We start from the raw sequence: 24,880 nt of genomic DNA, 5'->3' as shown, positions 1-24,880 counted from the left end.
GCTTAACCGTGTGCGATGCAAGTGCGCTATGAAATCACCACGACTGCGCGATCTTGGCCACTCCCGCCCCGCATCAATTCCTTTACCCAAATTTTAGTAGCCGTCATACTTCAACCATCGCCCACACTCCTCCAGCACCGACCTTATAGTAAAATTGCAGTAGTCGAGGCATTTGAACCGTCACCCTCCCTCGTCCACCACCATTTCCGCCCACCATTACTAAAAATTTCAGTAGCCGCTGCGTATCCTCAAACACCACAACCCCCCACCACCACCACCACAGTCCCCCACCCGCCCCCTCCCCATGGAACCCTATCTTGCAGCCGCCGGTGCCGCCAACCCATGCCGGTCTGCCCGTTCCTCCTAGCTTAGATAAAAAACTTCAAGTTACCCAGCGATTCCCATACCATCGCCCCACTCCCCTGAGTTTTTAGATGAGGCATGCGGTGTCCCTCCCCGCCAGATCCATATCCCCTGCTCCAGAATGTCACAGCCTAAGATCGACCACGTATCCCGGGGAGCCCGACGAGCGTTCGTCCAAGAACTGGTTTATCATGGCCTCTCCGACGGACGTTGGCGAGGTGGCCGCTGTTCGCCCCGACCTGTTGATCTCGGAGCAACACGTCACCGCGGAAGTCGGTGAAGTCGTTGACTATGTTGCCATGTCTAAGGCTTCATGTCAGCGGGCTTGTGTATTACTATATCTCGGGAAAGCTGGCTACGACATCAAGCTCGTCGACAGTGACGGCTTCACGCGGGCCATGTCACAGGTTACATGGTTCATTCCCAACCCCTCTGGTTCAACCATCGTCGATCTCTTCGATGGCCCTGCCACTGATCTCCTCCTCCAAGCGGTCAAGGATTTGCGATCCTTATACGCCATCGAGCCCATTTTCTCATTTCTGAAGGACACATTCTATGGCGGCGGCTTGGAATCCTCAATTGCCAAGTCATATCTCATCGACCACGACCACGAGGAGGGCACCCACAAAGGTTCTTCCACCATGGGTCTGTGCTCTTCCAACTGGAAGGATCCAGTCCATGAAATGTGAGTCAACATCCTATTAGCAAATCTTACCTTTTCTAGCTTGCCACCCCGTACCCTTTGTGGTAGTAGCATTTGTCGTGTGGTGCTATAACTGTGCCTTGTTTAATTATTTCAGTTATGCAAAAATGTATAGTTCAATAGGGCTATGTGATGTTTAAGTATGAATTGTCCACTTCAGTTTCACGAATGGCTATATTTGGTTGTTTATAGTGAGTAGATGCCTTGTTTATCTGTGTTAGGTTGTTAGGTTGGTTGCAGTGAGCATTTTTCCAGTTATCAAGCCGATGCCTTGTTTATATTTATTTTGTCTTAGTTTGGTTGCAGTGAGCATTTGTCCAGTTATCAAGCATATGCCTTGTTTATCTGTAGTTTGGTTGTTAGGTTGCTTTTTTTAGCATTTGTCCAGTTTTCAAGCAGATGCCTTGTTTATCTGTATTTGCTTGTTAGGTTGGTTGCAGTGAGCATTTGTCCAGTTTTCAAGCATATGCCCTGTTTATCTATATTTGCTTGTTAGGTTGGTTCCAGTGAGGCTCTGTCCAATTTTCAATGGCTATATTTGGTTGTTATACTGATCATTTATGCCTTGTTTATTTCAGTCATTCACAATGTGTTGTTCATTATGTGCAAGTCGGAACTGTGCCGCTCAACTGCATCAATACCAGTTTGAATGGCTATATTTGATTCCAGTTATGCCTGGTGTAGTTAACAGTTAACACATGCCCTTTATTTCAGTTTTACACATTTATCCAATGATGTTTAAGCATTACCTACGTTCTATTCATTTTCAACAATACCAGTTTGAATTGCAGCATTTGATGGTTGTTAAGCCTGTTGTCGATAACATTGCCTTCCATTTTATATATATGCTTTAACAGCATGCTGAAACCAACACATTCAAGCTATCATTTGGAGATGATATTGTTTACCTTTGCTATATTTGTTTGATGTTAAGGTTTCCGTACTTATCATGCCTTTCCACTACTTATGTAGGACAACAACGGGAGTGGCCACTATTTTCCGCCGAGGTTAGCTTCGTCCCTCGGCTTGTACTCCCCCGTCGTTCCATAATGTAGTGCATATAGATCCAGGGGCCTGGACACTTGTTAGCTTATAATATTGACTTGTTGCTTGTAGGTACATATGCCCTTGGCAAGGATCCATGCATCGACCCTTTTTGCGTATGATGCAATGAGATATTCATGAACAAGCATCAAGTGAGGAACTGATAAGGATTATTAGCAAAAAGATACGATTGGTGACAAGCAAATTATTTGTTTGTGCTCTATCCAACACAACAATGAGTGGTAGGATGGTAACTACAAACTCTGCAGCCTTCTCTTTTTACTGCCCATAATGAGTTGTTAGACAACAATGTCTGAATCTTTTTCGTTCGCAATGGTTCCCGAAGCAGTTCACTCAAGATTACCTCGCAAAGTACATGATTGGTGGACACACAATGAAGGTTAAAGTATTTCATCTAGACTACAATGATCATCGAGAAGTCATAATGAAGACAGTGAAGGATGGACGGGCAACCATCACAAGGGGTTGGCCTAGAGTCGTGCACGCATTACGCATGGAGGAGGGCACAATATGGGCATTCCACTTCAGCTTCTCCAACAACCAGAATGTCTTTTGCCTCTCTCTTTACAGTCTTTAGTACAACTGTGGTCCATCATTCTTTACTTAGTGCTTCTGTAGTTCTTCAGGATATGTACCTGTGCATCAAATTATGCATTCGTGGTTGAACCTATGTTTGTAATAAACCTGGTTGGATATGAAATAAGTGATTGCCTACTTTCAAATTCAAAATGGTGATTTTTTTAAATTAGGGATTAATTAGGAATTACACTGCACACGCTTTGCAAAAGCGAAATGTCTGCGATAGACGTGGAGATCAGACACATTTCTAGGATCTACTACGTGTGCGATCAATCTCCACCGCACACACAATCAGCCAGGAAAAAATGTGTGCGATCAATCTCCACTGCACACAATCAGCCAAGAAAAAACGTGTGCGATTAACAACAGCATCGCACACAGTTCTTTCTTATTAAATGTTTGCGATAGTCACCTTACCACACACGCTTCGAAATTATTGACTGTGTGGGTTGTACATACTAACGGAAATGTATTCCTTGAATGGACTGTGTGGAATGTACATACGAACACAAACATTTAGCGGGGGCTGACTGTGTGGGATGTACTTACGACCGGAAATGATTTCGCCTGTATAATTGTTTTTTAGCACTACTGTACGTATAACCGTATTTGCTTGCTCGCCGGTCGCACACGACCTCATTTTGCCGAGCGTGTGTGCCAGGAGGGCATATCCCCGACGGTTTCTGGGTCTTGTGAGAAGGGCCCCCCTATCGCCCACACTCACTTGGCGACGGTTCCAAATGTCGTCGCGGAAATGGATTTTAAATCGTTTGTATAGCACCGACGCATACCAGTGCATGGTCTTTTCCCATAACGTTCCCTTGCCCCAAAACAAAATTTTTAGCATCCAGATTGCCAGGTCATCCAATTTTAGGAGTTAGGCCATCATCTATTTCTGCCATACCGAAATCACTCATGATGACAAGTCAAGCAAGTTAGAGATCTGATGAGAAAACGTCGAATAAAAAAGAGGGCGAATAAAACGGCCAGATTTTTGTGAAGTGGGGGAGATGAAAACGAGAGGGAAATGGCAAATAATGTAAATTGCAAGGAGATGATATTTGTGATTAGGAACCTGATAGATGTTGATGATGTCTCCCCGACAACGGTGTCAGAAAATCCTTTTGATGTCGCTTGAACTACGTCGGTATTTCCTCAAAGAGGAAGGGATGATGCAGCACAACTATGGTAGTATTTCCCTCAGTTATGAAACCAAGGTATCAATCCAGTAGGAGAACCAAACAACACTATGTAAATGGTACATGTGCACAAAGAACAAATAGTTGCAACCCGACGCGTGAGAGGGGTTGTCAATCCCTCCTCGGGCAAAAGATAGATTGGTTTGTATGTTTTGGATAAATAGATCTCGCAATAACACAAAATAAAATACGTAATAAAAAGTGCAGCAAGGTATTTTTGGGTTTTTAGGATAATAGATCTGAAAACAAAAGAGAATAAAAATAGATCTCAAAGCAAATATGATAAAGAATAGACCCGGAGGCCTTAGATTTCACTAGTGACTTCTCTCAAGAAATAGCACACGGTGGGTAAATGAATTATTGTTGTGCAATTGATAGAACCTCAAATAATTATGAAGATATCCAGGCAATGATCAATGTATATGCATCACATCCAAGATTAGTAGACCGACTTCTGCCTGCATCTACTACTATTAATCCACACATTGACCACTATCCAGCATCCATCTAGTGTATTAAGTTCAGGGAGAAATAGAGTAATGCAATAAGAATGATGACATGATGTGGACACGATCTATTCATGTAGGAATAGACCCTATCTTGTTATCCCCAATAGCGATGATCAATATGTGTCTTGCTATCCCTTCTGTCACTGGGAAAGAATGCCGCATGATCGAACCCATCACAAAGCACCTCTTCCCATGGCAAGAAAAATCGATCTAGTCGGACTAATCTAAACCAAAGATTCGAAGAAGAAATATGAGGCTATAAATAATCATGCATATAAGAGATCAAAACTCAAATAACTTTCATGGATAAAATAGATCTTGTCATAAACTCAAAGTTATTCATCGGATCCCAACAAACACATCGCAAAAAAGAGTTACATCAAATAGATCTTCAAGAGACCATTGTATCGAGAATCAAAAGAGAGAGAGGAAGCCATCTAGCTACTGCCTACGAACCCATAGGTCTACAATGAACTACTCACAAATCATCGGAGAGGCACCAATGAGGATGATGAACCCCTCCGTGATGGTGTCTAGATTGGATCTCATGGTTCTAGGACTTGCGTGGCTGGAATTATGTTTCGTCGACTCCCCTAGGATTTCTGGAATATTTGGGTATTTATAGGGCGAAGAGGTGGTGCGGGAGGCCACCGAGGTGGGCACAACCCACCAGGGTGCGCTTGGGCCCCCAGGTGCGCCCAGGTGGGTCTAGGGCGCGCTTGGGCCCCCAGGTGCGCCCAGGTGGGTTGCGCACCCTCGGGGCACCCCTCTGGTACTTCTTTGGCCCAACATGTGTCTTCTGGTCTAGAAAAAATCTCCAAAAAGTTTGGAATCCCTTTGGTATTGGTTTTCTGCGATATAAAAAACAAGCAAAAAACATCAACTGGCATAGGGCACTATGTCAATAGGTTAGTCCCAAAAAATGATATAAAGTTGATATAAAATGATTGCAAAACATCCAAGAATGATAATATAACAACATGGAACAATAAAAAAATTATAGATACGTTGGGGACGTATCAACATACAGCGAGTGTAAGCCAGATTTACACACTTGGAATACTTGGGTTAAATTTGACGAGCCTAGCATGTACAGACATGGTCTCGAAACACTGGAGACTGAAAGGTCGAACATGAGTCATATGGTAGATATGATCAACATGAAGATGTCCACCATTGATGACAACCCCATCTCATGTGATGATCGGACATGGGTTAGTTGATTTGGATCATGTATCACTTAGACAACTCGAGGGATGTTGATTTAAGTGGGAGTTCATTAGTAATTTAATTACTTGAACTAAAATTTATCATGAACATAGTCAAAATGTCTTCGCAAATTAAGTTTTAGATAAATAGCTCACGATGTAGCTCCCCTGTTTTTTGATACATTCCTAGAGAAAACTAATTTGAAAGATGATGGTACCAGTAATGCGGACTGGGTCAGTGATCTGAGGATTGTCCTCATTGTTGCACAAAAGAATTATGTACTTGATGCACCGCTAGGTGACCCACCCGCTCCCGCTAGTCTAGATGTTGTGAATGCCTGGCAAACACGGACTGATGACTACTCGATAGTTCAGTGTGCCATGCTTTACGGCTTAGAACCGGGGCTCCAAAAGCGTTTTGAGCACCATGGAGCATATGAGATGTTCCAAGAGCTGAAATCGATATTTCAAGCTAATGCCCGGGTTGAGAGATATGAAGTCTCCAACAAGTTGTTTAGCTGTAAAATGGAGGAGAACAATTATGTCAGTAAACACATACTTAGAATGTCTGGGTACCACAACCACTTGACTCAGCTGGGAGTTGAGCTCCCAGATGAGTGTGCTATTGATAGAGTTCTTCAATCACTGCCACCAAGCTATAAGGCTTTATGATGAACTATAATATGCAAGGAATGACTAAAATGATTTCCGAGCTCTTCGCGATGCTGAAATTAGCGGAGGTAGAAATCAAGAAGGAGCATCAAGTGTTGATGGTTAACAAGACAACTAGTTTCAAGAAAAAGGACAAGGGAAGGAAAGGGAACTTCAAAAAGAATGGCAAGAAAGTTGCCGCTCCCGTGAAGAAGCCCAAAGCTGGACCCAAGCTTCAAACTGAGTGCTTATACTGCAAGGGAAATGGTCACTGGAAGCGGAACTGCCCCAAATACTTGGCAGATAAGAAGGATGGCAAAGCGAACAAAGGTATATTTGATATACATGTTATTGATGTGTTCCTTACTAATGCTCGTAGTGGCGCCTGGTATTTGATATTGGTTCGGTTGCTCATATTTGTAACTCGAAATAGGAGTTGCAGAATAAACAGAGGCTAGTTAAGGGCGAGGTGATGATGTGTGTTGGAAGTGTTTCCAAGACTGATATGATCACCATCGCACACTCCCTCTACCTTCGGGATTAGTGTTGAGCCTAAATAAATGTTATTTGGTGTTTGCGTTGAGCATGAACATGATTAGATCATGTTTATTGCAATACATTTATTTATTTAAGTCGAAGAAATTGTTGTTCTGTTTACATGAATAAAATCTTCTATGGTCATACACCCAATGTGAATGGTTTATTGAATCTCGATCGTAGTGATACACATATTCATAATATTGATGCCAAAAGATGCAAAGTTGATAATGATAGTGCAACATACTTGTGGCACTGCCGTTTAGGTCATATTGGTGTAGAGCGCATGAAGAAACTCCATACAGATGGAGTTTTGGAATCACTTGATTATGAATCATTTGATACTTGCAAACCATTCCTCATGGGTAAGATGACTAAAACTCCGTTCTCTGGAACAACGGAACGAGCTAATGACTTATTGGAAATAATACATACCGATGTATGCGGTCTGATGAGTGTTGAGGCACACGGTGGGTATCGTTATTTTCCGACCTTCATAGATGATTTGAGTAGGTGTGGATATATCTACTAATTAATGAAACATAAGTCTGAAACATTTGAAAAGTTCATAGAATTCCAGAATGAAGTGGAGAATCATCGTAACAAGAAAATAAAGTTTCTATGATCAGATCTTGGAGGCGAATATTTGAGTTACGAGTTTGGCCTTCATTTTAAACAATGTGGAATAGTTTGACAACTCACGCCACGTGGAATACCACAGCATAATGGTGTGTCCGAACGTAGTAACCATACGTTATTAGATATGGTGCATTCTATGATGTCTCTTATCGATTTGCCACTATTGTTTTGGCGTTATGCATTAGACACAACCGCATTCATGTTAAATAGGGCACCGTCTAATCCGTCGAGATGACACCGTATGAACTATGATTTGGCAAGAAACCTAAGATATCGTTTCTTAAAGTTTGGGGATGCGATGCTTATGTCAAACAACTTCAGCCTGATAAGCTCGAACCCAAAGTGGAGAAGTGCGTCTTCATAGATACCCTAAAGAAACTATTAGGTATACCTTTTACCACATATCCGAAAGCAAGATCTTTGTTGCCAAGAATGGGTCCTTTCTAGAGAAGGAGTTTCTCTCGAAAGAAGTGAGTGGGAGGAAAGTAGAACTTGATGAGGTAGTTGTACCTTCTCTCAAAATGGAAAGTAGTACATCAGAGAAAACCGTTCCTGTGATGCCTACACCAACAAGAGAGGAAGAAAATAATGATGATCATGAAACTTCAGATCAAGTTACTACTGGACCTCGTAGGTCAACCAGAACACATACGCACCAGAATGGTACGATAATCCTGTCTTGGAAGTCATGCTGTTGGACAACGGCAAACCTACGAACTATGAAGAAGCTATGACAAGCCTAGATTCCGATAAATGGCTTGAGGGCCATGAAATCTGAGATATGATCCATGTATGAGAACAAAGTATGGACTTTGGTGGACTTGCCCGATGATCAGTAAGCCATTGAGAATAAATGCATCTTTAAGAGGAAGACGGGCACTGACGGTAATATCACTGTATACAAATCTCGACTTGTTGTAAAAGGTTTTTTAAAAGTTCAAGGGATTTACTACGATGAGACTGTCTCACCTGTAGCGATGCTTAAGTCTGTCCGAATCATGTTAGCAATTGCCGCATTTTGTGATTATGAAATCTGGCAAATGGACATTAAAATTGCATTCCTTAACATGTTTCTTAAGTAAGAGTTGTATATGATGCAACCGGAAGGTTTTGTCGATCCTAAAGGTGCTAACAAAGTGTGCAAGCTCCAACGATCCATCTATGGACTGGTGCAAGCACGGAGTTGGAATAAATGCTTTGATGAGGTGATCAAAGCATTTGGTTTGTGAAGCCTGTATTTACAAGAAAGTGGGTGGGAGCTCTGTAGCATTTCTAATATTATATGTGGATGACATTATTGCTGCTTGGAAATGATATATAATTTCTGGATAGCATAAAAGGATACTTGAATAAGAATTTTTCAATGAAAGACCTCGGTGAAGCTACCTACATATTGGGCATCAAGATCTATAGAGATAGATCAAGACACTTGATAGGACTTTCAATGAGTACATACCTTGACAAGATTTTAAAGGAGTTCAGAATGGATCGGTCAAGGAAGGAGTTCTTGCATTTATTGTAAGGTGTGAAGTTGAGTAAGACTCAAAACCCGACCATGACAGAAGAAAGAGAAAGGATGAAAGTCATTCCCTATGCCTCATCCATAGTCTCCATAAAGTATTGCATGCTGTGTACCAGACCTGTTGTGTGCCTTGCCATGAGTATGGCAAGGGGGTACAATATTGATCCAGGAGTAGATCACTAGGCAGCGGTCAAAATTATCCTTAGGTACCTAAAGAGGACTAAGGAAATGTTTCTTAGTTATGGAGGTGATAAAGAGTTCATCGCAAAAGGGTTACATCGATGCAAGCTTTGACACCGATCCGGACGATCCGAGTCTCAATCTGGATACGTATCGAACGTGGGAGCAATAAGCTAGAGTAGCTCCATGGAGAGCATTGTAGACATAGAAATTTGCAAAGTACGCACAGATCTGAATATTGCAGACTCGTTGACTAAAACCTCTCTCACAAGCAAAACATGATCACACCTTAGAACTCATTCGGTGTTAATCACATGGCGATGTGAACTAGATTATTGACTCTAGTGCAAGTGGGAGACTGTTGGAAATATGCCCTAGAGGCAATAATAAAATAGTTATTATTATATTTCCTTAATCATGATAAAGGTTTATTATTCATGCTAGAATTATATTGACCAGAAACATAAATACATGTATGGATACATAAACAAATACTGTGTCCCTAGTGAGTCTCTACTAGACTAGCTCATTGATCAAAAGATGGTTAATGTTTCCTGACCATAGACATGAGTTGTCATTTGACAACGGGATCACATCATTAGGAGAATGATGTGAGGGACAAGACACATATGTTAGCTTAGCATATGATCGTTCGGTTTATTGCTCCCGCTTTCTTAATATCAAATACATATTCCTTCGACCATGATATCATGCAACTCCCGGATACCGGAGGAATACCTTGTGTGCTATCAAACGTCACAATGTAACTGGGTGATCATAAAGATGCTCTAGCAGGTATCTCCGAAGGTGTCTGTTGAGTTGACGTGTTGGGATTTGTCACTCCGTATGACGGAGAGGTATCTCTGGGCCCTCTCGATAATACAACATTATAAGAAGCTTGCAAGCAAAGTGACTAAAGAGTTAGTTGGAAGATGGTATATTACGAAACGAGTAAAGGGACTTGCTAGTAACGAGATTGAACTAGGTATGGAGATACCGACGATCGAATCTCGGGCAAGTAACATACCGACAAACAAAAAGAACTACGTATGTCGTATAAAGGTTTGACCGATAAAGATCTTCGTAGGATATGTAGGAACCAATATGGGCATCCAGGTCCCGCTATTGGCTATTGACCGAAGAAGCTCCTCAGTCATGTCTACATGATTCTCGAACCCGTAGGGTCCGCACGCTTAACGTTCGTTGACGATATAATATTATATGAGTTATGTATGTTGGTGACCAAATGTTGTTCGGAGTCCCGGATGAGATCACAGACATGACGAGGAGCTCCGAAATTGTCCGGAGGTAAAGATTGATATATGGGATAATAGTGTTTGGTATCCCAAAGGGTTCCAGAATTCACCGGAAGGGGTTTCGGATGTTTCCCGAAATGTTCTAATGCGAGAACACTTTATTTGGGCCAAGGGGTAAAGCCCACGGGATTTTAGGAAGGTGCAAAAAGAACTTTTGCGGAGGCCAGGGGCTAAACACCAGGGACCCTGGCGTCTGGGGCTAGACGCCAAGAATCCTAGCATTTAGGTCCTGGAGTCCGAGAAGGACTCTTGCCTTGCGGGCCAAAACTGACTTTGAGGAGGCTCTTTCTCCAAGAAACGACCCGAGAGCTCAACATATAAATAGAGGGGCAGGGCTAGCATCCGGAACACATCAAGATTCACCAAGCTGTGTGCCGGCAACCCCGTCCCCTCTAGTTTATCCTCCGTCATAGTTTCCTTGTGCTTGGCGAAGCCCTGCAGAGATTGTTGTTCACCACCACCGTCACCACGCCGAAACTCATCTACTACTTCGCGCCTCTTGCTGGTCGAGAAGGCGAGGACGTCATCGAGCTGAACGTGTGCTGAACGCAGAGGTGACGTACGTTCGGTACTTGATCGGGACGGATCGTGAAGGTGTACGACTACATCAACCAGTTGATAAATGCTTCCGCTTAGCGATCTGCAAGGATATGTAGATGCTCCCTCTCGTAGCTATGCATCTCCATGGATAGATCTTGCGTGTGCGTAGAATAATTTTTGTTTTCCATGCAACGTTCCCCAACACTACCCTCCTAGGCGCTCCCTGTTGCCTTGCCGTCTCCTTGCTTGCCGTCTGGTCTCCTCCCGAAGCTTCTATAGGGCCTCTCTTATCCAGAAAAAAAATCATCAAAACATTTCGTAGCGTTTGGACTCCGCTTGGTACTGATTTCTTGGAAACCAAAAACAAGCAGAAAACAACAAATCACACTTGGCACTGGGCTAATAGATTAGTCCCCAAAAATGATATAAAACACCACAAAAATTTATATAAAACATTTAATAATAGCATGGAACAATAAAAAAATTATAGATACGTTGGAGACGTATCAGTGAGCACTACTCGTGGTTCATGCCTTGACATGCTTGTATTGTGCTTACAACCATAACACCATGTTTCCATGCCATCACATGAGTCCATTGGTGCAATAGATGATACTCAGGTGACTGTTAGAGTGCTGAGGTCACATGCTGCAGCATACAAGGGTAGAAAGCACTGCACAAGTCAGAATGTGCTTGATATTGTTGCCTTTGATATGAAGTTTTCGTATGTGCTAGCTGGCTGGGAAGGATCAGACCATGATGCTAACATTCTTGTTGACAGCATGGCTTGACCTAATGAGATGAATATCTCTGATGGCAAGTTCTACCTAGGAGATGATGACTAGGCATGTTGGCATGATGTTCTTCCACCCTTTAGGAAACAGGTACCATCTGAACGAGTTCTCTTTTGTGAATTATTCTAGGACTACACATGAATTCTTCAATCTTAGATACTCTAGTATTAGAGTTACGGTTGAGACGACATATGGAGCTCTAAAGACAAATTTATGATCTTGGATCAGAAGCCATTTCACCATTTCACCACCTCGGTTAGGCTTGCTCTTGCATGCTGCATCTTCCATAGCTGGATCCTAAAATAGGGTTGTAGTGAACTTATGTCGGGGAGGAAGATATGACGGCTGATGATGTTAGTACCTTCGGCCATGGTGTGGACGATTTGACAATGAAACTTGAAAGAGCAAAAAGTTGGAATGGCTGAGGCAATGTGTAAAGACAAAAAATAGACAAGGATCCGAAAAAGAAGAATAACAACAAAGGAAGAAGCAGCAACAGAGAAGCAACATAATAAAATAGAGAATGACTTTCCCTACTTTGACAACCGAGGAACTATTCGAGCCATATAAGTGTTAATTTGTACTGCAATTTGTTAGTAGTTAGAATGCGTTGTGATATGTTTACTAGTTAGGACTGAAACAATGCTTATTTGAAACTTTATATGTAGTGTCATATTACATATAATAAGGTCACCAGTAACATAATATAGACAGTGCACAATCAAACACCACATAGCGTATTTAAAAAGATAGTCTCTCAGCGGTGCTTTTTTTCCGCATGGTAATATGTGTCTCATTTGTATCGTAAGGAACAAAGTACAAGTCAAGTAAGGATCGACATGACAAAACTGAAAAGATAGCAAAACATTTCTGAGCTTGACACCAAGGCCCGTCACTTGTCTCTGGCACCACCACAGTAGCCACCGAAGAAAAAAATGACGGATCACCTCCTCACTTGAGCTTGACGCGGCTCCATCATTGATATGCAGCTTTGCGGACCTCTCTCGGAGGTGCTAGAGAGCGTGCATGTGTTTATAAAGATGACGTATGCACTTGTGTGTGTATTAAATAAAACCAACACAAGCTTTATCCGCCTGCGAAGTTCCTCTCCGCAGGAGCCCCACACGCTCTGGCAGTCACACACTCGGAAACCCCATGGCGTGCCACCTCGTCGCCGCCTGCGTCCCGCGCCTCGCCGTCGTGGCATCCTCCGCCTCCGGGGATCCCGTCCGCCGTATCCGGCGGCGCGCGCCGGGGTCGCGTTCCCAGAAGGCCCCCACGGCGGCTCCGCCCCAGCCGTCCGTCGCGGAGGTGCGGCGCGCCATCGGGGCCGCCGACGACCCGTCCGCCTCCGGGAGGGACAAGCAGTCCGGTTTCATGGAGCTCCTCGCCTCCACGCCGATCGGGCAGCCGGAGAGCGACGCAGAGCGCCGAATCCGTGAGGCCGCCGAGTGGGTGGTCGACAACACCGAGGCGCGCGCACAGGAAGGTGATGCGCCAGGCTGATTCCCCTTCGGTTCATCGTCCTAATCAACAATTACATTCAGTAGCTATTGTGCGCTACATTTACGTTGCAATTTGCAACCACGATTTTTACCCTTTTTGTTTTGAAAAGGTGAAGTTTACTTTCTGATTCTGAATGATGGACTGCCTAAGGATTTCTGCATTACTAGGAAGAACTGATAGATTATGTACTGAATGATAAAGCGTGTAATCATTTTGGACAAGATTTGCGTCATCCCTCATAAGCAATCCTACCTATTTGCATCGTTCTGAACTTCTAATTTATGATGTGAACTTTGGGCTGAAGTTCTCCACCGCTCTTCTCCTCAGGGCAAAAGTCTATCTTGGTGCTATGCATGAAGATCTTTCCTCTGTGGCTGTTCCTCATGCTTACTGCCCTTGGAGTTATAAATTTACCATTTGATATTCCCGGTCTGGATATGGATGATCTCCTAATGTAAAGTGTTAGATTGTTTCTTCTCCCAGCTATATGAGCCGCGGATACTTGAAAAGAAAAACCAGTGATAGATATTGTTCACAGCACTATTGAAGTTGCTTGTTTCGTAAGGTATGAATAAACTGTATGACCTTTTCTATTCTTTGCCTTATTGCAATTGGAAACTTGGAGTAACATGTGGACACAGTGTATTTCTTTTCACTTGAAATGAGTTAAATTGATTTTCATAGTTGTGCTATTTATGAGATTAGCAGAACAATAGACTTCTACGTTACATCCTGTGTGCTAGAACTGGGAAGTAGGTACATAAGGCACATATGTGATCTCTGCACTTACTTATTTGGCTGACAGATGTTTACGCATTTTACATTTTGTGGACAGATGTGTACGCATTCCAGATTTTGTGAACAACGTACATAGTTGATTGATTACTTCTGGAATAATTTTCCGTGAATATTGTAGCTCTTTCTATTCAGGATAAACTTTTGGGTTGCCCAAAGTAGCTCTCAAGGTTTCAGTGTTGTGATTTCTGCATAATATAAGCACATTAGCATTGAGTGATGGTAATTGCCAAGTGCTTTTTCCTAATAACCTATATGATGCATTCGTAATTGTGAGTGAACTTCGGCTTTGTTGCTGCTCTAATAAATACCTCATCACTAGGCAAAACCATAACACCTGGCACGTTGTTCTATCTCTTAGTCCCTGCACTTACGTAAATAATGTCTGTTGTATGCCTTTAGATCTTCCATACAAAAGCACCAGCTGAGTAAGAAAAACAAGTAAAAAGAATGAACTGTTGAAGGGGAAGTCAACTCATAAAATATCCCCAAGAGCAGTGCACATAAGTAAATCCTGCGTTGTTCCGTTCCTTGCCAAGGGGAGCTATATTCTGTTGTTCAAATGGCTCATGATCAAGGAACTCTACTGGGTAAGGTCGACAAACCAGAGAGCATTAATGAACTCGCTACACCGTTAGCACCGTCATTCACATAGCTTTTGATGGTTAGGCAACTAGCCCTACCATGTATCTCTGATAGGCTAGGAAGCTACTTCTATCAGTATGTTCAAAATTGAACAACGCTGGATATCCATAAGAAATTTTTGTTGCTTTACTCTTGTATGTTGCTGATGTACATGCTGTTCATTAATGAAGATAGAGAGATCATTTTTCACATACTTCACATCAGGTGGCAATTTCTTACTTTGTATGATATGTTTGATATAGCTTCCGTTGTAAGATTTCGTTTTTGTTGTTGTTTTCTGTTCCTGGAACAAGGTTTAGCAACAACGGAACTTTAAATTATGACTGGTCGTATCTTCTAATTAAAAACGACAATATTGAAACTTTAAACTGTGACTGGTTGGGTATCTTCTAACTGAAAACAACCGGAAGACCTGATACAGTAATTTATTTGCTATTTCTGAGCTGTGAAATGGATGCCGCAGGGAGATGAAAAAAAGGGACTATAATGAAGCAAACCTGGCAGTTTGCTCTGACTGCACATGTAGGGATCCTTTCTTTTATAACATACATGATACAGTTATCCTTTAATTAGATGAAAAACCTAGACCTCCCTTACCACTGATGTATGTACAACATAAAAAATCCAATACAAAGTGTTAAGTTAAATAGACAGAAAGAAAGCAATATTGCAATGTTTCATCAGTGGTAGAGTGGAGAAGAGGTTGACTTCACAATTTGCAAGTGCGCAACTGCACCTTGATGTCCCAGTTAGCTCTTAGTCTCTTTTTCTTAACACCTCCCGGACAAGATGGCTCTCCTGCAGGTTTATATCAGCCTAAAAAAAACTCTAAATTTTGGCTGAAATGGTGCAAGACTGAAGACGAATGCTGGCTGGCGAACCTTAGTTAGTCATGCCAACAAAGGAGCCTGTCCAGACAACCAGATGATACATCCGAGCTTGACAATCTTCCGCTGCTCTAACGAACCTTCCCTTTATTATCTTTCCAGACAACAGCAGATGATGACTTAGAGTCAGTCATGCCAACAGAGGAGCCTCTCTGCTCCCATGCCTACAAGGCTAAGTACAAATTATTTTGGTTGTTAGAGTTTAAAGCAGATCATATGCCATAAAGGTTTGCTGATTGAGTCTGTGGAATTGGTTAGCATGTGAAGATCTGGAGTGCCTTTATAGAGACCGAAGAATGAGTTCACTCACATGCAAGTACGCAGCCAAGTTGAATAAGTTGAGTATATAATTTAGGAGACAGGCTTGTATTCTTTATATATGTTCTTCTCTCTCCTGGAGTGCAATCATTTTGAGAGATGGAAACTGGCAATGGATTCCGAAACTTATAACATGGCTGAAGCAGCCGTGAGTTGAGCAATGCACCAGACCATGTGAACATCCATGATCTCACCAGCTTTTTGTTCAGGCATTTTGGATTGGGGCTAGAGGTAGACTTGTTTAAGCTCCTGCTTTTCATAAAAAGCCTTATAATATCATGCAAGTTGTACTGTGCAGAATTATTTGGTAATTCAATTAGAGTTGCCACACAACACAAGAATTCATTTATATCAGACAAGGATGTTCTTGGATAGATAAATATAAGTGTTTGTACGTTGAGTACTTTTAAGATCTCTTGCCTTCAATCTGTCTGACGGGTTGGTAGGATCTTATGCATCTTTGGTTAGTTTTGAGCAACTTTAATTATTTTGTTCTTCTGTTGGTTATTTTGTAGAAGAGCAAATGAGTTAAAAGCCAGTTCTCTTTAAATATTGAAGAATCTGATCTTGTTTCCTTAGAACTTGCAGAGGAAGCATATAGTTCCCGACTTATCTATCCTCTGAGCAATTTTGTTAAGCTGCACACTTGAGAATATGCCAATTTATCCAGAATTGCTGACTGTGATATGTTCTCTTCATTTATGCACTCACTGGTCTTGTTCCACTTCAATTGGTTAGTGTTCTAGTGGTGCAACTTTCCTACTAATCCTTGTAGCCACAACTTTGCCGAGCTTTGACATTAAAGAATTTCAATAGCTAACTTCAGTTGCCTTGCTGGTTCTCGTTCTTTTTTGACTCTCATGCAGGCAACCCATGCAATTATGTAAAGTTGTTGCCTAACTGATTGACAAACCGGTTCACCGAAACAATAGTAGGGCAAGAATGGAGAGCTATATGAAGAAGGGTTGATGAACTCTATGATCTTTTCACGACTGTAGTACGACCTGTCTGGTCTTGTCTAGCACTATTTCTGTACCGCAACAACTTATAATTTCCCGACCATACACATGGTTGTCTATTACCTTGAGAGACCATCATTTGAAATCTTCCTCTCTTTCACTAAATAAAATAAAATGACATAAATTTGAAGCTTTCCTCTGATGGGACTTGTATTCTCATTCATAGCTTGGGCACTGGATTCTTAATGGTGGATGCTGAGGAGAGAAATGTTGACATCATCTGCTAATGGCTATACTGAAGGCACAACTACACACCAAAAGTGAATTCTTCATATTGTGCGAGTTCACGTCGTCCGTTCGTGACTAGTTACAGTTGCCGGGATTTGTTTGTACACTTCCTCATGCTTTATACGCCCCGAATAGGAGAAATATTGGTACAATGGAGGTTTATGAAGAGATGGTTCAATACCTGCATACCTCCATTAATATATGTGTTACTCGGTAAAAAATGTATTTTATCTGCATCTTTGTGTTGTTCTTTTGAATGCCCATATTTTTTTTGAAAGGAACAAATTACCTTACCCCAAAACATATGCTGTATCATTTGAAAAGTATTCTGTCTACCTCAAATTGTGAAAAAGGCACTGTCCCGTTTGTTGCAAAAGAATAGTTATTCGAAATTTAGGATAAATGGAGAATAATCTATATCTGATCACATCCAGAAAATTAGCTATAGTGGTAATAATTTATTTTCATTATCAAGTATCCAGTTTATTTAGGTGCACATTATCTAATATTTTAATGCATATGTTGATTATACTCTTGTATGGAAATGGAGGGCTAAGCTGGGCAAAAGACATATTGACGAGTGCGTGTTCATTTTGGCTCACTTTTATCTGTTTATTCCCTCTTCGACACCTTTTACTGAAAGTGATGATCTTTAAATAATGTTTCTGGTTGCTCACATGTGCATTTTGTTTTGCTCCCTACGGTGTTTTTAGGACTGTAAGTCTTTAAGTTCATCATTGTTAGTGAAAAAACAACAAAATGATTACTGCCTCAGTTGCCCAGCCTAGCTCATTATTTATTACTGCTAATATTGTTATTAGCTAAGTGGTTGTCCCCTAATAAGGCCTATGTTCATTGCATTTGCAGATTTTGTTGTGATATGTTCATGGTTCCCAACATAAGCATTGAGCTGTTGAGATATATGTTTTGAGTGTGGAATTTGTTTTTGTTGAGTTCATGAATTCTACTCCCTTCGTCCCACAGTATAAGAGCGTTTTTGACCTCCGTCCCACAATATAAGAGCGTTTTTGACACCAGTAGTGTCAAAAACGCTCTTATATTGTGGGACGGAGGGAGTACATGTTATGCTAGGATTGGCTTTGTTGAGGTGTTGAAGCACTAAAAGTACTTGTTCCAAGGCAAGTAGTACTTTACTTTTCCCTAACTAGTTGCAGTTGACTTAGTTTAAGATTATTCTGCAGATTGTAAGCCTAGAATATAAAGTTATGCAGCAAATAATGGAGGCACATAATTTGTTCATTCTCCACTAAGCACTTTAAATCTCTTGTTATATTGAGAAAATTGCAGACTACAAAAAGGCACCTTTTAAATTATTAAAAAGGAAGGCCAAGATCATACTGAGATCATCCTTCAGTTAGGAAGTTTCTTTGTGATACCCTCATCTTCGATCCTCAGTTTTGTTCTAATATTACGGCCTCAGTAGCATAACACAGGTTCAAGTTCAATGCATATGGAGATTTTCTTCTGATTTGATTCCATCGTACATGATTAATGTTCAGCCCTGTAATAACTACTGCTTTCCCTTGCAACCTTTTTGTACTTAACGATGTCTTGTAGTGATTGCATGGATGATGTTTGCCTAGCTACAGGTGTCGAGTGAAGACGTATGTGGGATAGATAAGTGCATAGTCTAGGTGCATAGCCACACAGATGCATATATAACTCTAGCCATATCCTGTGCACACTAATCTGTTGCTAATGTCACAAGATTTGTACACTAGCCATATCCCCTGTGTCTCTTCCTCTCTTACAATGGGGACATGTAAACGATATTTACGGTAGTTAACGCAAATAATTACCTTGATCTAGGGAACTTATTGTCAATCTAGCTGCTGTTTGGGGGATAAGAAACAAAGATAATCTATGGTCTTGTATCAAGGACCCTGTCATCTGACTAGAAGGTGATATGGAAACTTGGTTAGTTCAAATCAATATGCTAATTCTGGGAACGGCGAACTGTAACAAAGGTTACTATCTAGTTTTCATGGCACTACAAAAGAAATATACTTTTATGTTGCATTCAAAATTATTCAGTTTTTAAGATGCATCAACAAAACAACCTGTTGTTTGAGTAAAATGATCTGAAGTACATGGAGCACTCATATACTTGACTCCACTCATACAATTTTCGGAGTCCAAGAATTATGATGCGTTCATATCCTACTGCTGTCCTATGCTGCCGACTTGATCGCTATCACCAGGATGTGTATCAAACATAGCTGTCACCAGGTGTGTATCAAACATATCCGTATGACTAATGGAAGTACCACATTGGACATAGCTTCATCCCACTGCATGGAAAGTGAAATCAGACAAGTCTCCTAGAAGTCCAAACTTTATGCCTATTGTAGAGCATTTCATAAATGCACTACTACCAGGCCTTAACATCTGTCAAAAATAATTTGAATTAGTCGGGACTGAGAACTCCATGACAGTGCACGGAAAGTGGAATCAGACAAGTTTCATAGAAGTCTGAGTTTTACCCCTAGCTTCGTCGTTTGTGTAGAGCATTTCCTAACGTCGTTCGTGTGTCTGGTGCTTTATAATATAAAGCGGGGGAAACCCTTTTTCGGTAATTGCCGAATCACCAGGTTTTAACACCTGTTAGCAGTAAGCTTAATCAGTTCTACTCTATGCATCAAGGTGACCTTCCTGGAAGTTTCCCTCCAAGCATTGGTAGGATATCTTTTGGAGTCCCTTTCTTGGAGTCACTAAACAACCTTTCATCTGCCTTTGTTGCATGGATGGATGGATGACCACTTGATCTTGTCTGGTTTTACCACTGTAATTCTCTGGGATGGTCATGGCCATTGCATACTTTAAGCCTTTTGCTAGCTCCTAAGCTCCAAGCAAGTAGAATAATGAGTAGGATAAGTTTAGGGTCAGAAGTGTGCCTCCTAGTGCCTAAACAAACTGCCTGCATGTGGGGGGTATGATGTCCTTTTGATATGGCATATCATCCCTTGTGTGCCTCTATATAAAGGCCCCCCAACTCAACATCCCTCTCATCTCATACCACACTAGCCACCAGTCTACAAGCTGTCTGCCTAGCTGCACTCCTCCTCTCTTTGCCTTGCACCAAGCTTCCTGAGCATACCATGAAGATTGGAGGCCAAGGGAAGCTCAACAGGGCTTTCAGGGAGAAGAGGGCTAGGTTCTACATCTTCCGCCGCTGCGTCGTCATGTTGCTCCGATGGAGCGACTGATGGGTCTCCATGGCGGATCTTGTTTTTTCCTTCCATTCTAGGATTTTTTTTTTGGCACAGCCATTTTTTCAGGGTTAGAGTAGTTTAGGTGTAGTTGCTCTGTATAGGCTAGACTTCATTGTTTGAGGTCCTTTTTTCTCTCCATGGTTGCCTGTTGTCACAGGCAAAGGGGGAGAGATCCAACTCAGTAGTCTGAGACTGTCATCTTCTTGTACGACTGGAGAAAGATTGATGTGAAGATCATTTCTTACCTGTGCTTCAACTTGATGTTATACTGTTGATGATAATTATCAATTGGCAAGTTGATGACAATCTGAGATTGATGTTTCTTTACCGCTTCCTCTTAATGAATAGTAGCAGCTCTCCTGCTATCTTTCAAAAAAGATAATTATCAATTGGCAAGTTGATGACAATCTGAGATTGGAACAATTGTACTTCCGCGAGCGAGCTATACCTTTTTTTAACGGTTTGAAGTGATCCGTATCTGATGCTTTGTGCTTTTGATGGAAAGTTGGAATCAGTCTGTGTTGCCACACTTTTTGGCGGGCGTATCTCCATGCAATTGCGCCTTTTTCCTGGTCCTTTGAGAGGTGACTGACCTGTTGTTGTTCTCTTGATATGCTGGTGTCTATGCCATTGTTCTTCTCTTGGTATGATGCTGCTGCTCTTTCAGGAATTCAACTGTTTCATGTGAGACCACTGCAACTCAAACAGGCCCTAAGCTTGGTGCATATCTCACGAACAATGGAATTGCCATAGAGGAGAACTGAGATATTGTGCATACAGTCCTTCTGAGAAAGACAACTAGTAGCTGGTACACAACTCCAGCAAGGGTCAGGAATCCACTATGGAAGCTCAATCAGAGCTTGCCTTGGTACCTGAAATCTTGACTGTTGTACTGGACCATGACATGCATGAATTAATGCCAATGGTGAAACCTTGACTGAACCATGCATGACACTGCAACATCTGTGTTATACATTGCTCAGTGCTTCAGGCGCCGGTGCTTTCTTTCTCAACAATTATTATCATCAATCATATGTTTTCTGGACCGCAAAATGTTGATAATATTGGCACCCAATACTAGCCTGTGCTCACTTTTGGCCTTGAAAGAAATGAGGCTGTCTGGGCCCTGGCCACAACTCACGGGATGTACGTAGTGCTGCATGTGCCTGCCGGCCTTGGTACGTGCGTGGGGCGCACATGCGCGCGTGCACGCGCGCACGACTGCTCGTGCGTTTGTCTCTTTGCCCAGCTGTTTGCTTCTGCCTGGCCAGGCCCTGCACTGCTGTGGTTCTGCATACTGTGTGCTGCTTTGTTTTTCTTCTTCTATCTCCATTCCTTGAGACATGCAGCAGGAGCTCCTCCCACAAGACATGGCCCCCGTGTTTCCGGTGAGTTTCTTGTTTTCTCTACACTACACATCTTTGACTGCAGCTGCTGCTTAACGAGCGACTTTGTCCTTTCTGCCGATGATTGATTCATAATAATATGATATATTACCTTCTGATGGATGGATACTTAGGCTCTAAACTAGTTCAGCTATGCTGCCTGCTAGTACGTGTACAAAAGTTAATTCAGCTATGATGCGTACGTGTACAAACGTTAATTGAGCTATGATGCGTAGGATGCAGTACACCACAGTACAAAAGGACAATAAAGGACTGCTTATATAATAGTAGGCCCTGGTAGGCTCCGTTGTTTGCTGCTTAAGACATTATATGAAGCTGTTTTCTTATGCACTTCAACTCATCATTGGCCTGGACAAAATTTCTGACAACCAATAAGTATATATATATACATGGTTATTACAGTTGGTGCATTTGTGGACTTCCTGTTCATTCCCTACACTGTGCACCCTAGTGATTTATTCTTGGTGTATAGAAGTTGTGTGGCTTTTTTTTCATGCATCTTTTTTAAAATTGAGGTAATGTTCTATCCCCACCTCACGCCCCTCGCGTGCGTGGGCCCACACACACATGGTTATTTCTATAAAGAATGCGAGCTCCAGAATATAGCGAGGCATGCATATTAGGATTAAAAGTTTATCGACAGCTCGAGTCGTATAACTCATATTGCCTCCACTACCGAAGAAGATAAAATATATATTCATTTCATATTAGGAGGACAAGGGTTCATGTTCGACTTTGATTCTTTCACTGAATCATCTCTATCAGACCAGACATGGGTACAATACACATCATGTCCAAAAAGATACAACAGCCACATATCCCACTGCCTAAGGGACGGCACATCGGAGAAAAGGTGGAGAAAAAATGGAAAATAAATACGAATAACTCATGGTGAAATAAACGACTGATAGAATGTCTAGTCTACCAAGCTTTCTTGAGAGCAATATGCCATGAGCATGGGAGTTCCTTCCTAACTTCTACTTCTACTCTAAGTCCTAACTAACTGATGATACTTCCCTATCTAAGTGTGACTTCTCCATGCATCGACCCTTGACTTGATGGGTTCTATGGAGGAGAATGCAGCTTGGATCTCAGTCATGCCAGCAAAGGAGCATGACGATGCACCTACGGATGATGTAGAGCCTGGCTCTGTGCTCCTTCAGAGCTCTGCTCACCCTCCCCCCTTGCTTGCCTTGGCTCCTCACACTCCCCATTTTGCTTGATGAACTGAAGAGATGAGATGCAAGCAGGAGAGTTCGCTCTCTGTGTGATCAGATCCCTGGCTGGAGCTTGCTGTGGTATGGAACTGGGAAGGCCGGGGGCTGGGCTTTTATAGAGGAGGCAAGCATGCAGTGCCCCTCCTCCCATGCAACCGCGCTAATTCTCCATTTCCTCTTTTTATTTAATCTCAGGGGACAAATCTCTGCATCTGAATGTGGGTTATTGTTCCTGTCGCCGACAAAAAGCTTGATCTTATTGACGGATACGATCGTTTCGGATAACAGACAGCTCATCCTGCCGCATACGTGTTGAAATCTGCAGATTCAGTAGCGGTTCGGCATGGCTCCGATGAAGGTTCTTGGTATCTGGCACTACTGCTTGCGGCTGGTATCATAATTTATTCCCTTCTCTTTTTTTTTTGCTTGTCTATCTTGGTACTTGGATATCTTACACCACTGTAATTTGTCTGTTTGATCTTCCTTGGGAGAACACTAGCGATCCTCTTGCATTGCCAAGATCTTCTTGGACTTGATTAATTAACAGTATTATGTGGTAGCAGTACTGTAGTATATCCTCTTGTCGGTAGATTGTGCCGGTAAAGAGTTGGAAAGAGTTTATGGAGATCTAATATTCAAGTATCTTGGAGATTTCCTTGTGTCGCCTCGATTTGTTCGGAAGCTGCTAGGAAGGATGGAATGAGTACTCGGATCATCCGTGCAGCCGGGGTATCTTTTGACTGGAAAGCACTTTTGAGTGTACTTATTCCGTATGATTAGAAATGAAAAAAAGCCCTCTGTGTGCGTGCTTTGGTTGAGGTGCTTGTCTTGTGGACATTGTAGCCGTTTGATGCTGCGCCCTTTACTGCATTTCCATGTATCTTGCCTAGTTTCTGGTCAAAACACAGGGCACTTTTTTGTGCAGGGGGTGTCTGCTGCTCCTGTGTGCCACTTTCTAGGGTTCTCCCCATGTTGATTTCTGAGCCTCTGTTAATATGCTATGGTGATACAGTAGTATTTTCTGCATCATCTATTAGATGATATGACTTAACTGTTGGTAAAACGGAAGTTCTGTATGTGCACTGTAACATATATATGCTTGGACTAACTTGTCTGGGTTTATAACTGATCATTTTTGGCACATGCAACATTTGTTGACATAGTGTTGAATCTTCTGCATGAGTGTCACTCAAGCATGTGACAAATGATGTCCCAGTGCTGGTCATGAAGCACACAAACACTGTCTCATGTTAACCAACATTTTTTTGCTCATGGTCAGTGAGTTGAATCTTGATATATATCATGAGTATCTTTATTTCTTCTGCTCACACCTTTGTCTGATCATTTGTAATATAATAATCACTATAGAACATGTTGACTAACTTGTTTCTCTAACAATATATAGAATCTGCATCTCAAGGAAAGAAAAAGCGAGAACATCTGTATTTGCAGGTATGAGCAAATATGATTCCATCAGTTTATTTTTAGCATTTTTTTTCTTGAGAAAACGCAAAAGCCTTGCGTTTCGATGCATTGGTAGGAAAAGAAGAATTGTACAAGCCCTAAGAAGGGCAACATCCGGTGATTACAACACGACACCTCTAGTCACTAGACACTGCCACCGCCGGAAGCAAAGCCGGCAGACCTCTCGCACCTGCTGTTGCCCATTGCCTGGCTTCCCTCTTGAACGTGCCGAGGAGACAGGCTAAGCTGAGCTGAGTTGTTGAAGATGGTCGCGTCACGGTGCTTCCAGATGCCTCAGGCCACCAACGTTATGGCCGAGGCGGTGTCTTTCTGGACCGGGGTGGGGATGGAGCTGCA

At 42.1% G+C, this 24,880-nt stretch overlaps 3 protein-coding genes across 3 annotated transcripts; 2 read left to right on the top strand and 1 right to left on the bottom strand.

Annotated features, from left to right (window-relative positions):
- Positions 1–12,898: 12,898 nt before the first annotated feature.
- Positions 12,899–13,990, top strand: LOC119308793 (probable NAD(P)H dehydrogenase subunit CRR3, chloroplastic). Its single transcript, XM_037584943.1, has 2 exons — positions 12,899–13,294; positions 13,639–13,990. Exons 1-2 carry the CDS (start codon positions 12,961–12,963, stop codon positions 13,767–13,769), a joined length of 465 nt encoding a protein of 154 aa, XP_037440840.1. The 5' UTR covers positions 12,899–12,960; the 3' UTR covers positions 13,770–13,990.
- A 5,860-nt stretch (positions 13,991–19,850) lies between these two features.
- Positions 19,851–20,717, top strand: LOC119308792. The gene has a single exon (XM_037584942.1). It carries the CDS (start codon positions 20,323–20,325, stop codon positions 20,428–20,430), a length of 108 nt encoding a protein of 35 aa, XP_037440839.1. The 5' UTR covers positions 19,851–20,322; the 3' UTR covers positions 20,431–20,717.
- Positions 20,718–22,639: 1,922 nt separating this feature from the next.
- Positions 22,640–23,126, bottom strand: LOC119308791. The gene has a single exon (XM_037584941.1). It carries the CDS (start codon positions 23,054–23,056, stop codon positions 22,934–22,936), a length of 123 nt encoding a protein of 40 aa, XP_037440838.1. The 5' UTR covers positions 23,057–23,126; the 3' UTR covers positions 22,640–22,933.
- Between the last annotated feature and the right edge of the window lie 1,754 nt (positions 23,127–24,880).

Source organism: Triticum dicoccoides, chromosome 5B (assembly GCF_002162155.2).
Source record: "Triticum dicoccoides isolate Atlit2015 ecotype Zavitan chromosome 5B, WEW_v2.0, whole genome shotgun sequence".
Taxonomy (NCBI): domain Eukaryota; kingdom Viridiplantae; phylum Streptophyta; class Magnoliopsida; order Poales; family Poaceae; genus Triticum; species Triticum dicoccoides.
The sequence above is the reverse complement of the archived record's forward strand: the minus strand, read 5'-3'. Positions and strand labels throughout refer to the sequence as shown.

Bases quoted from the DNA above. Each gene is read 5' to 3' on its own strand.
- LOC119308793 (XM_037584943.1), top strand. From the start codon at position 12,961: ATGGCGTGCCACCTCGTCGCCGCCTGCGTCCCGCGCCTCGCCGTCGTG. The intron at 13,295-13,638 runs GTGATGCGCCAG...TCTTCTCCTCAG, and splicing joins CGAGGCGCGCGCACAGGAAG to GGCAAAAGTCTATCTTGGTG.
- LOC119308792 (XM_037584942.1), top strand. From the start codon at position 20,323: ATGAAGATTGGAGGCCAAGGGAAGCTCAACAGGGCTTTCAGGGAGAAG.
- LOC119308791 (XM_037584941.1), bottom strand. From the start codon at position 23,056: ATGGGGAGTGTGAGGAGCCAAGGCAAGCAAGGGGGGAGGGTGAGCAGA.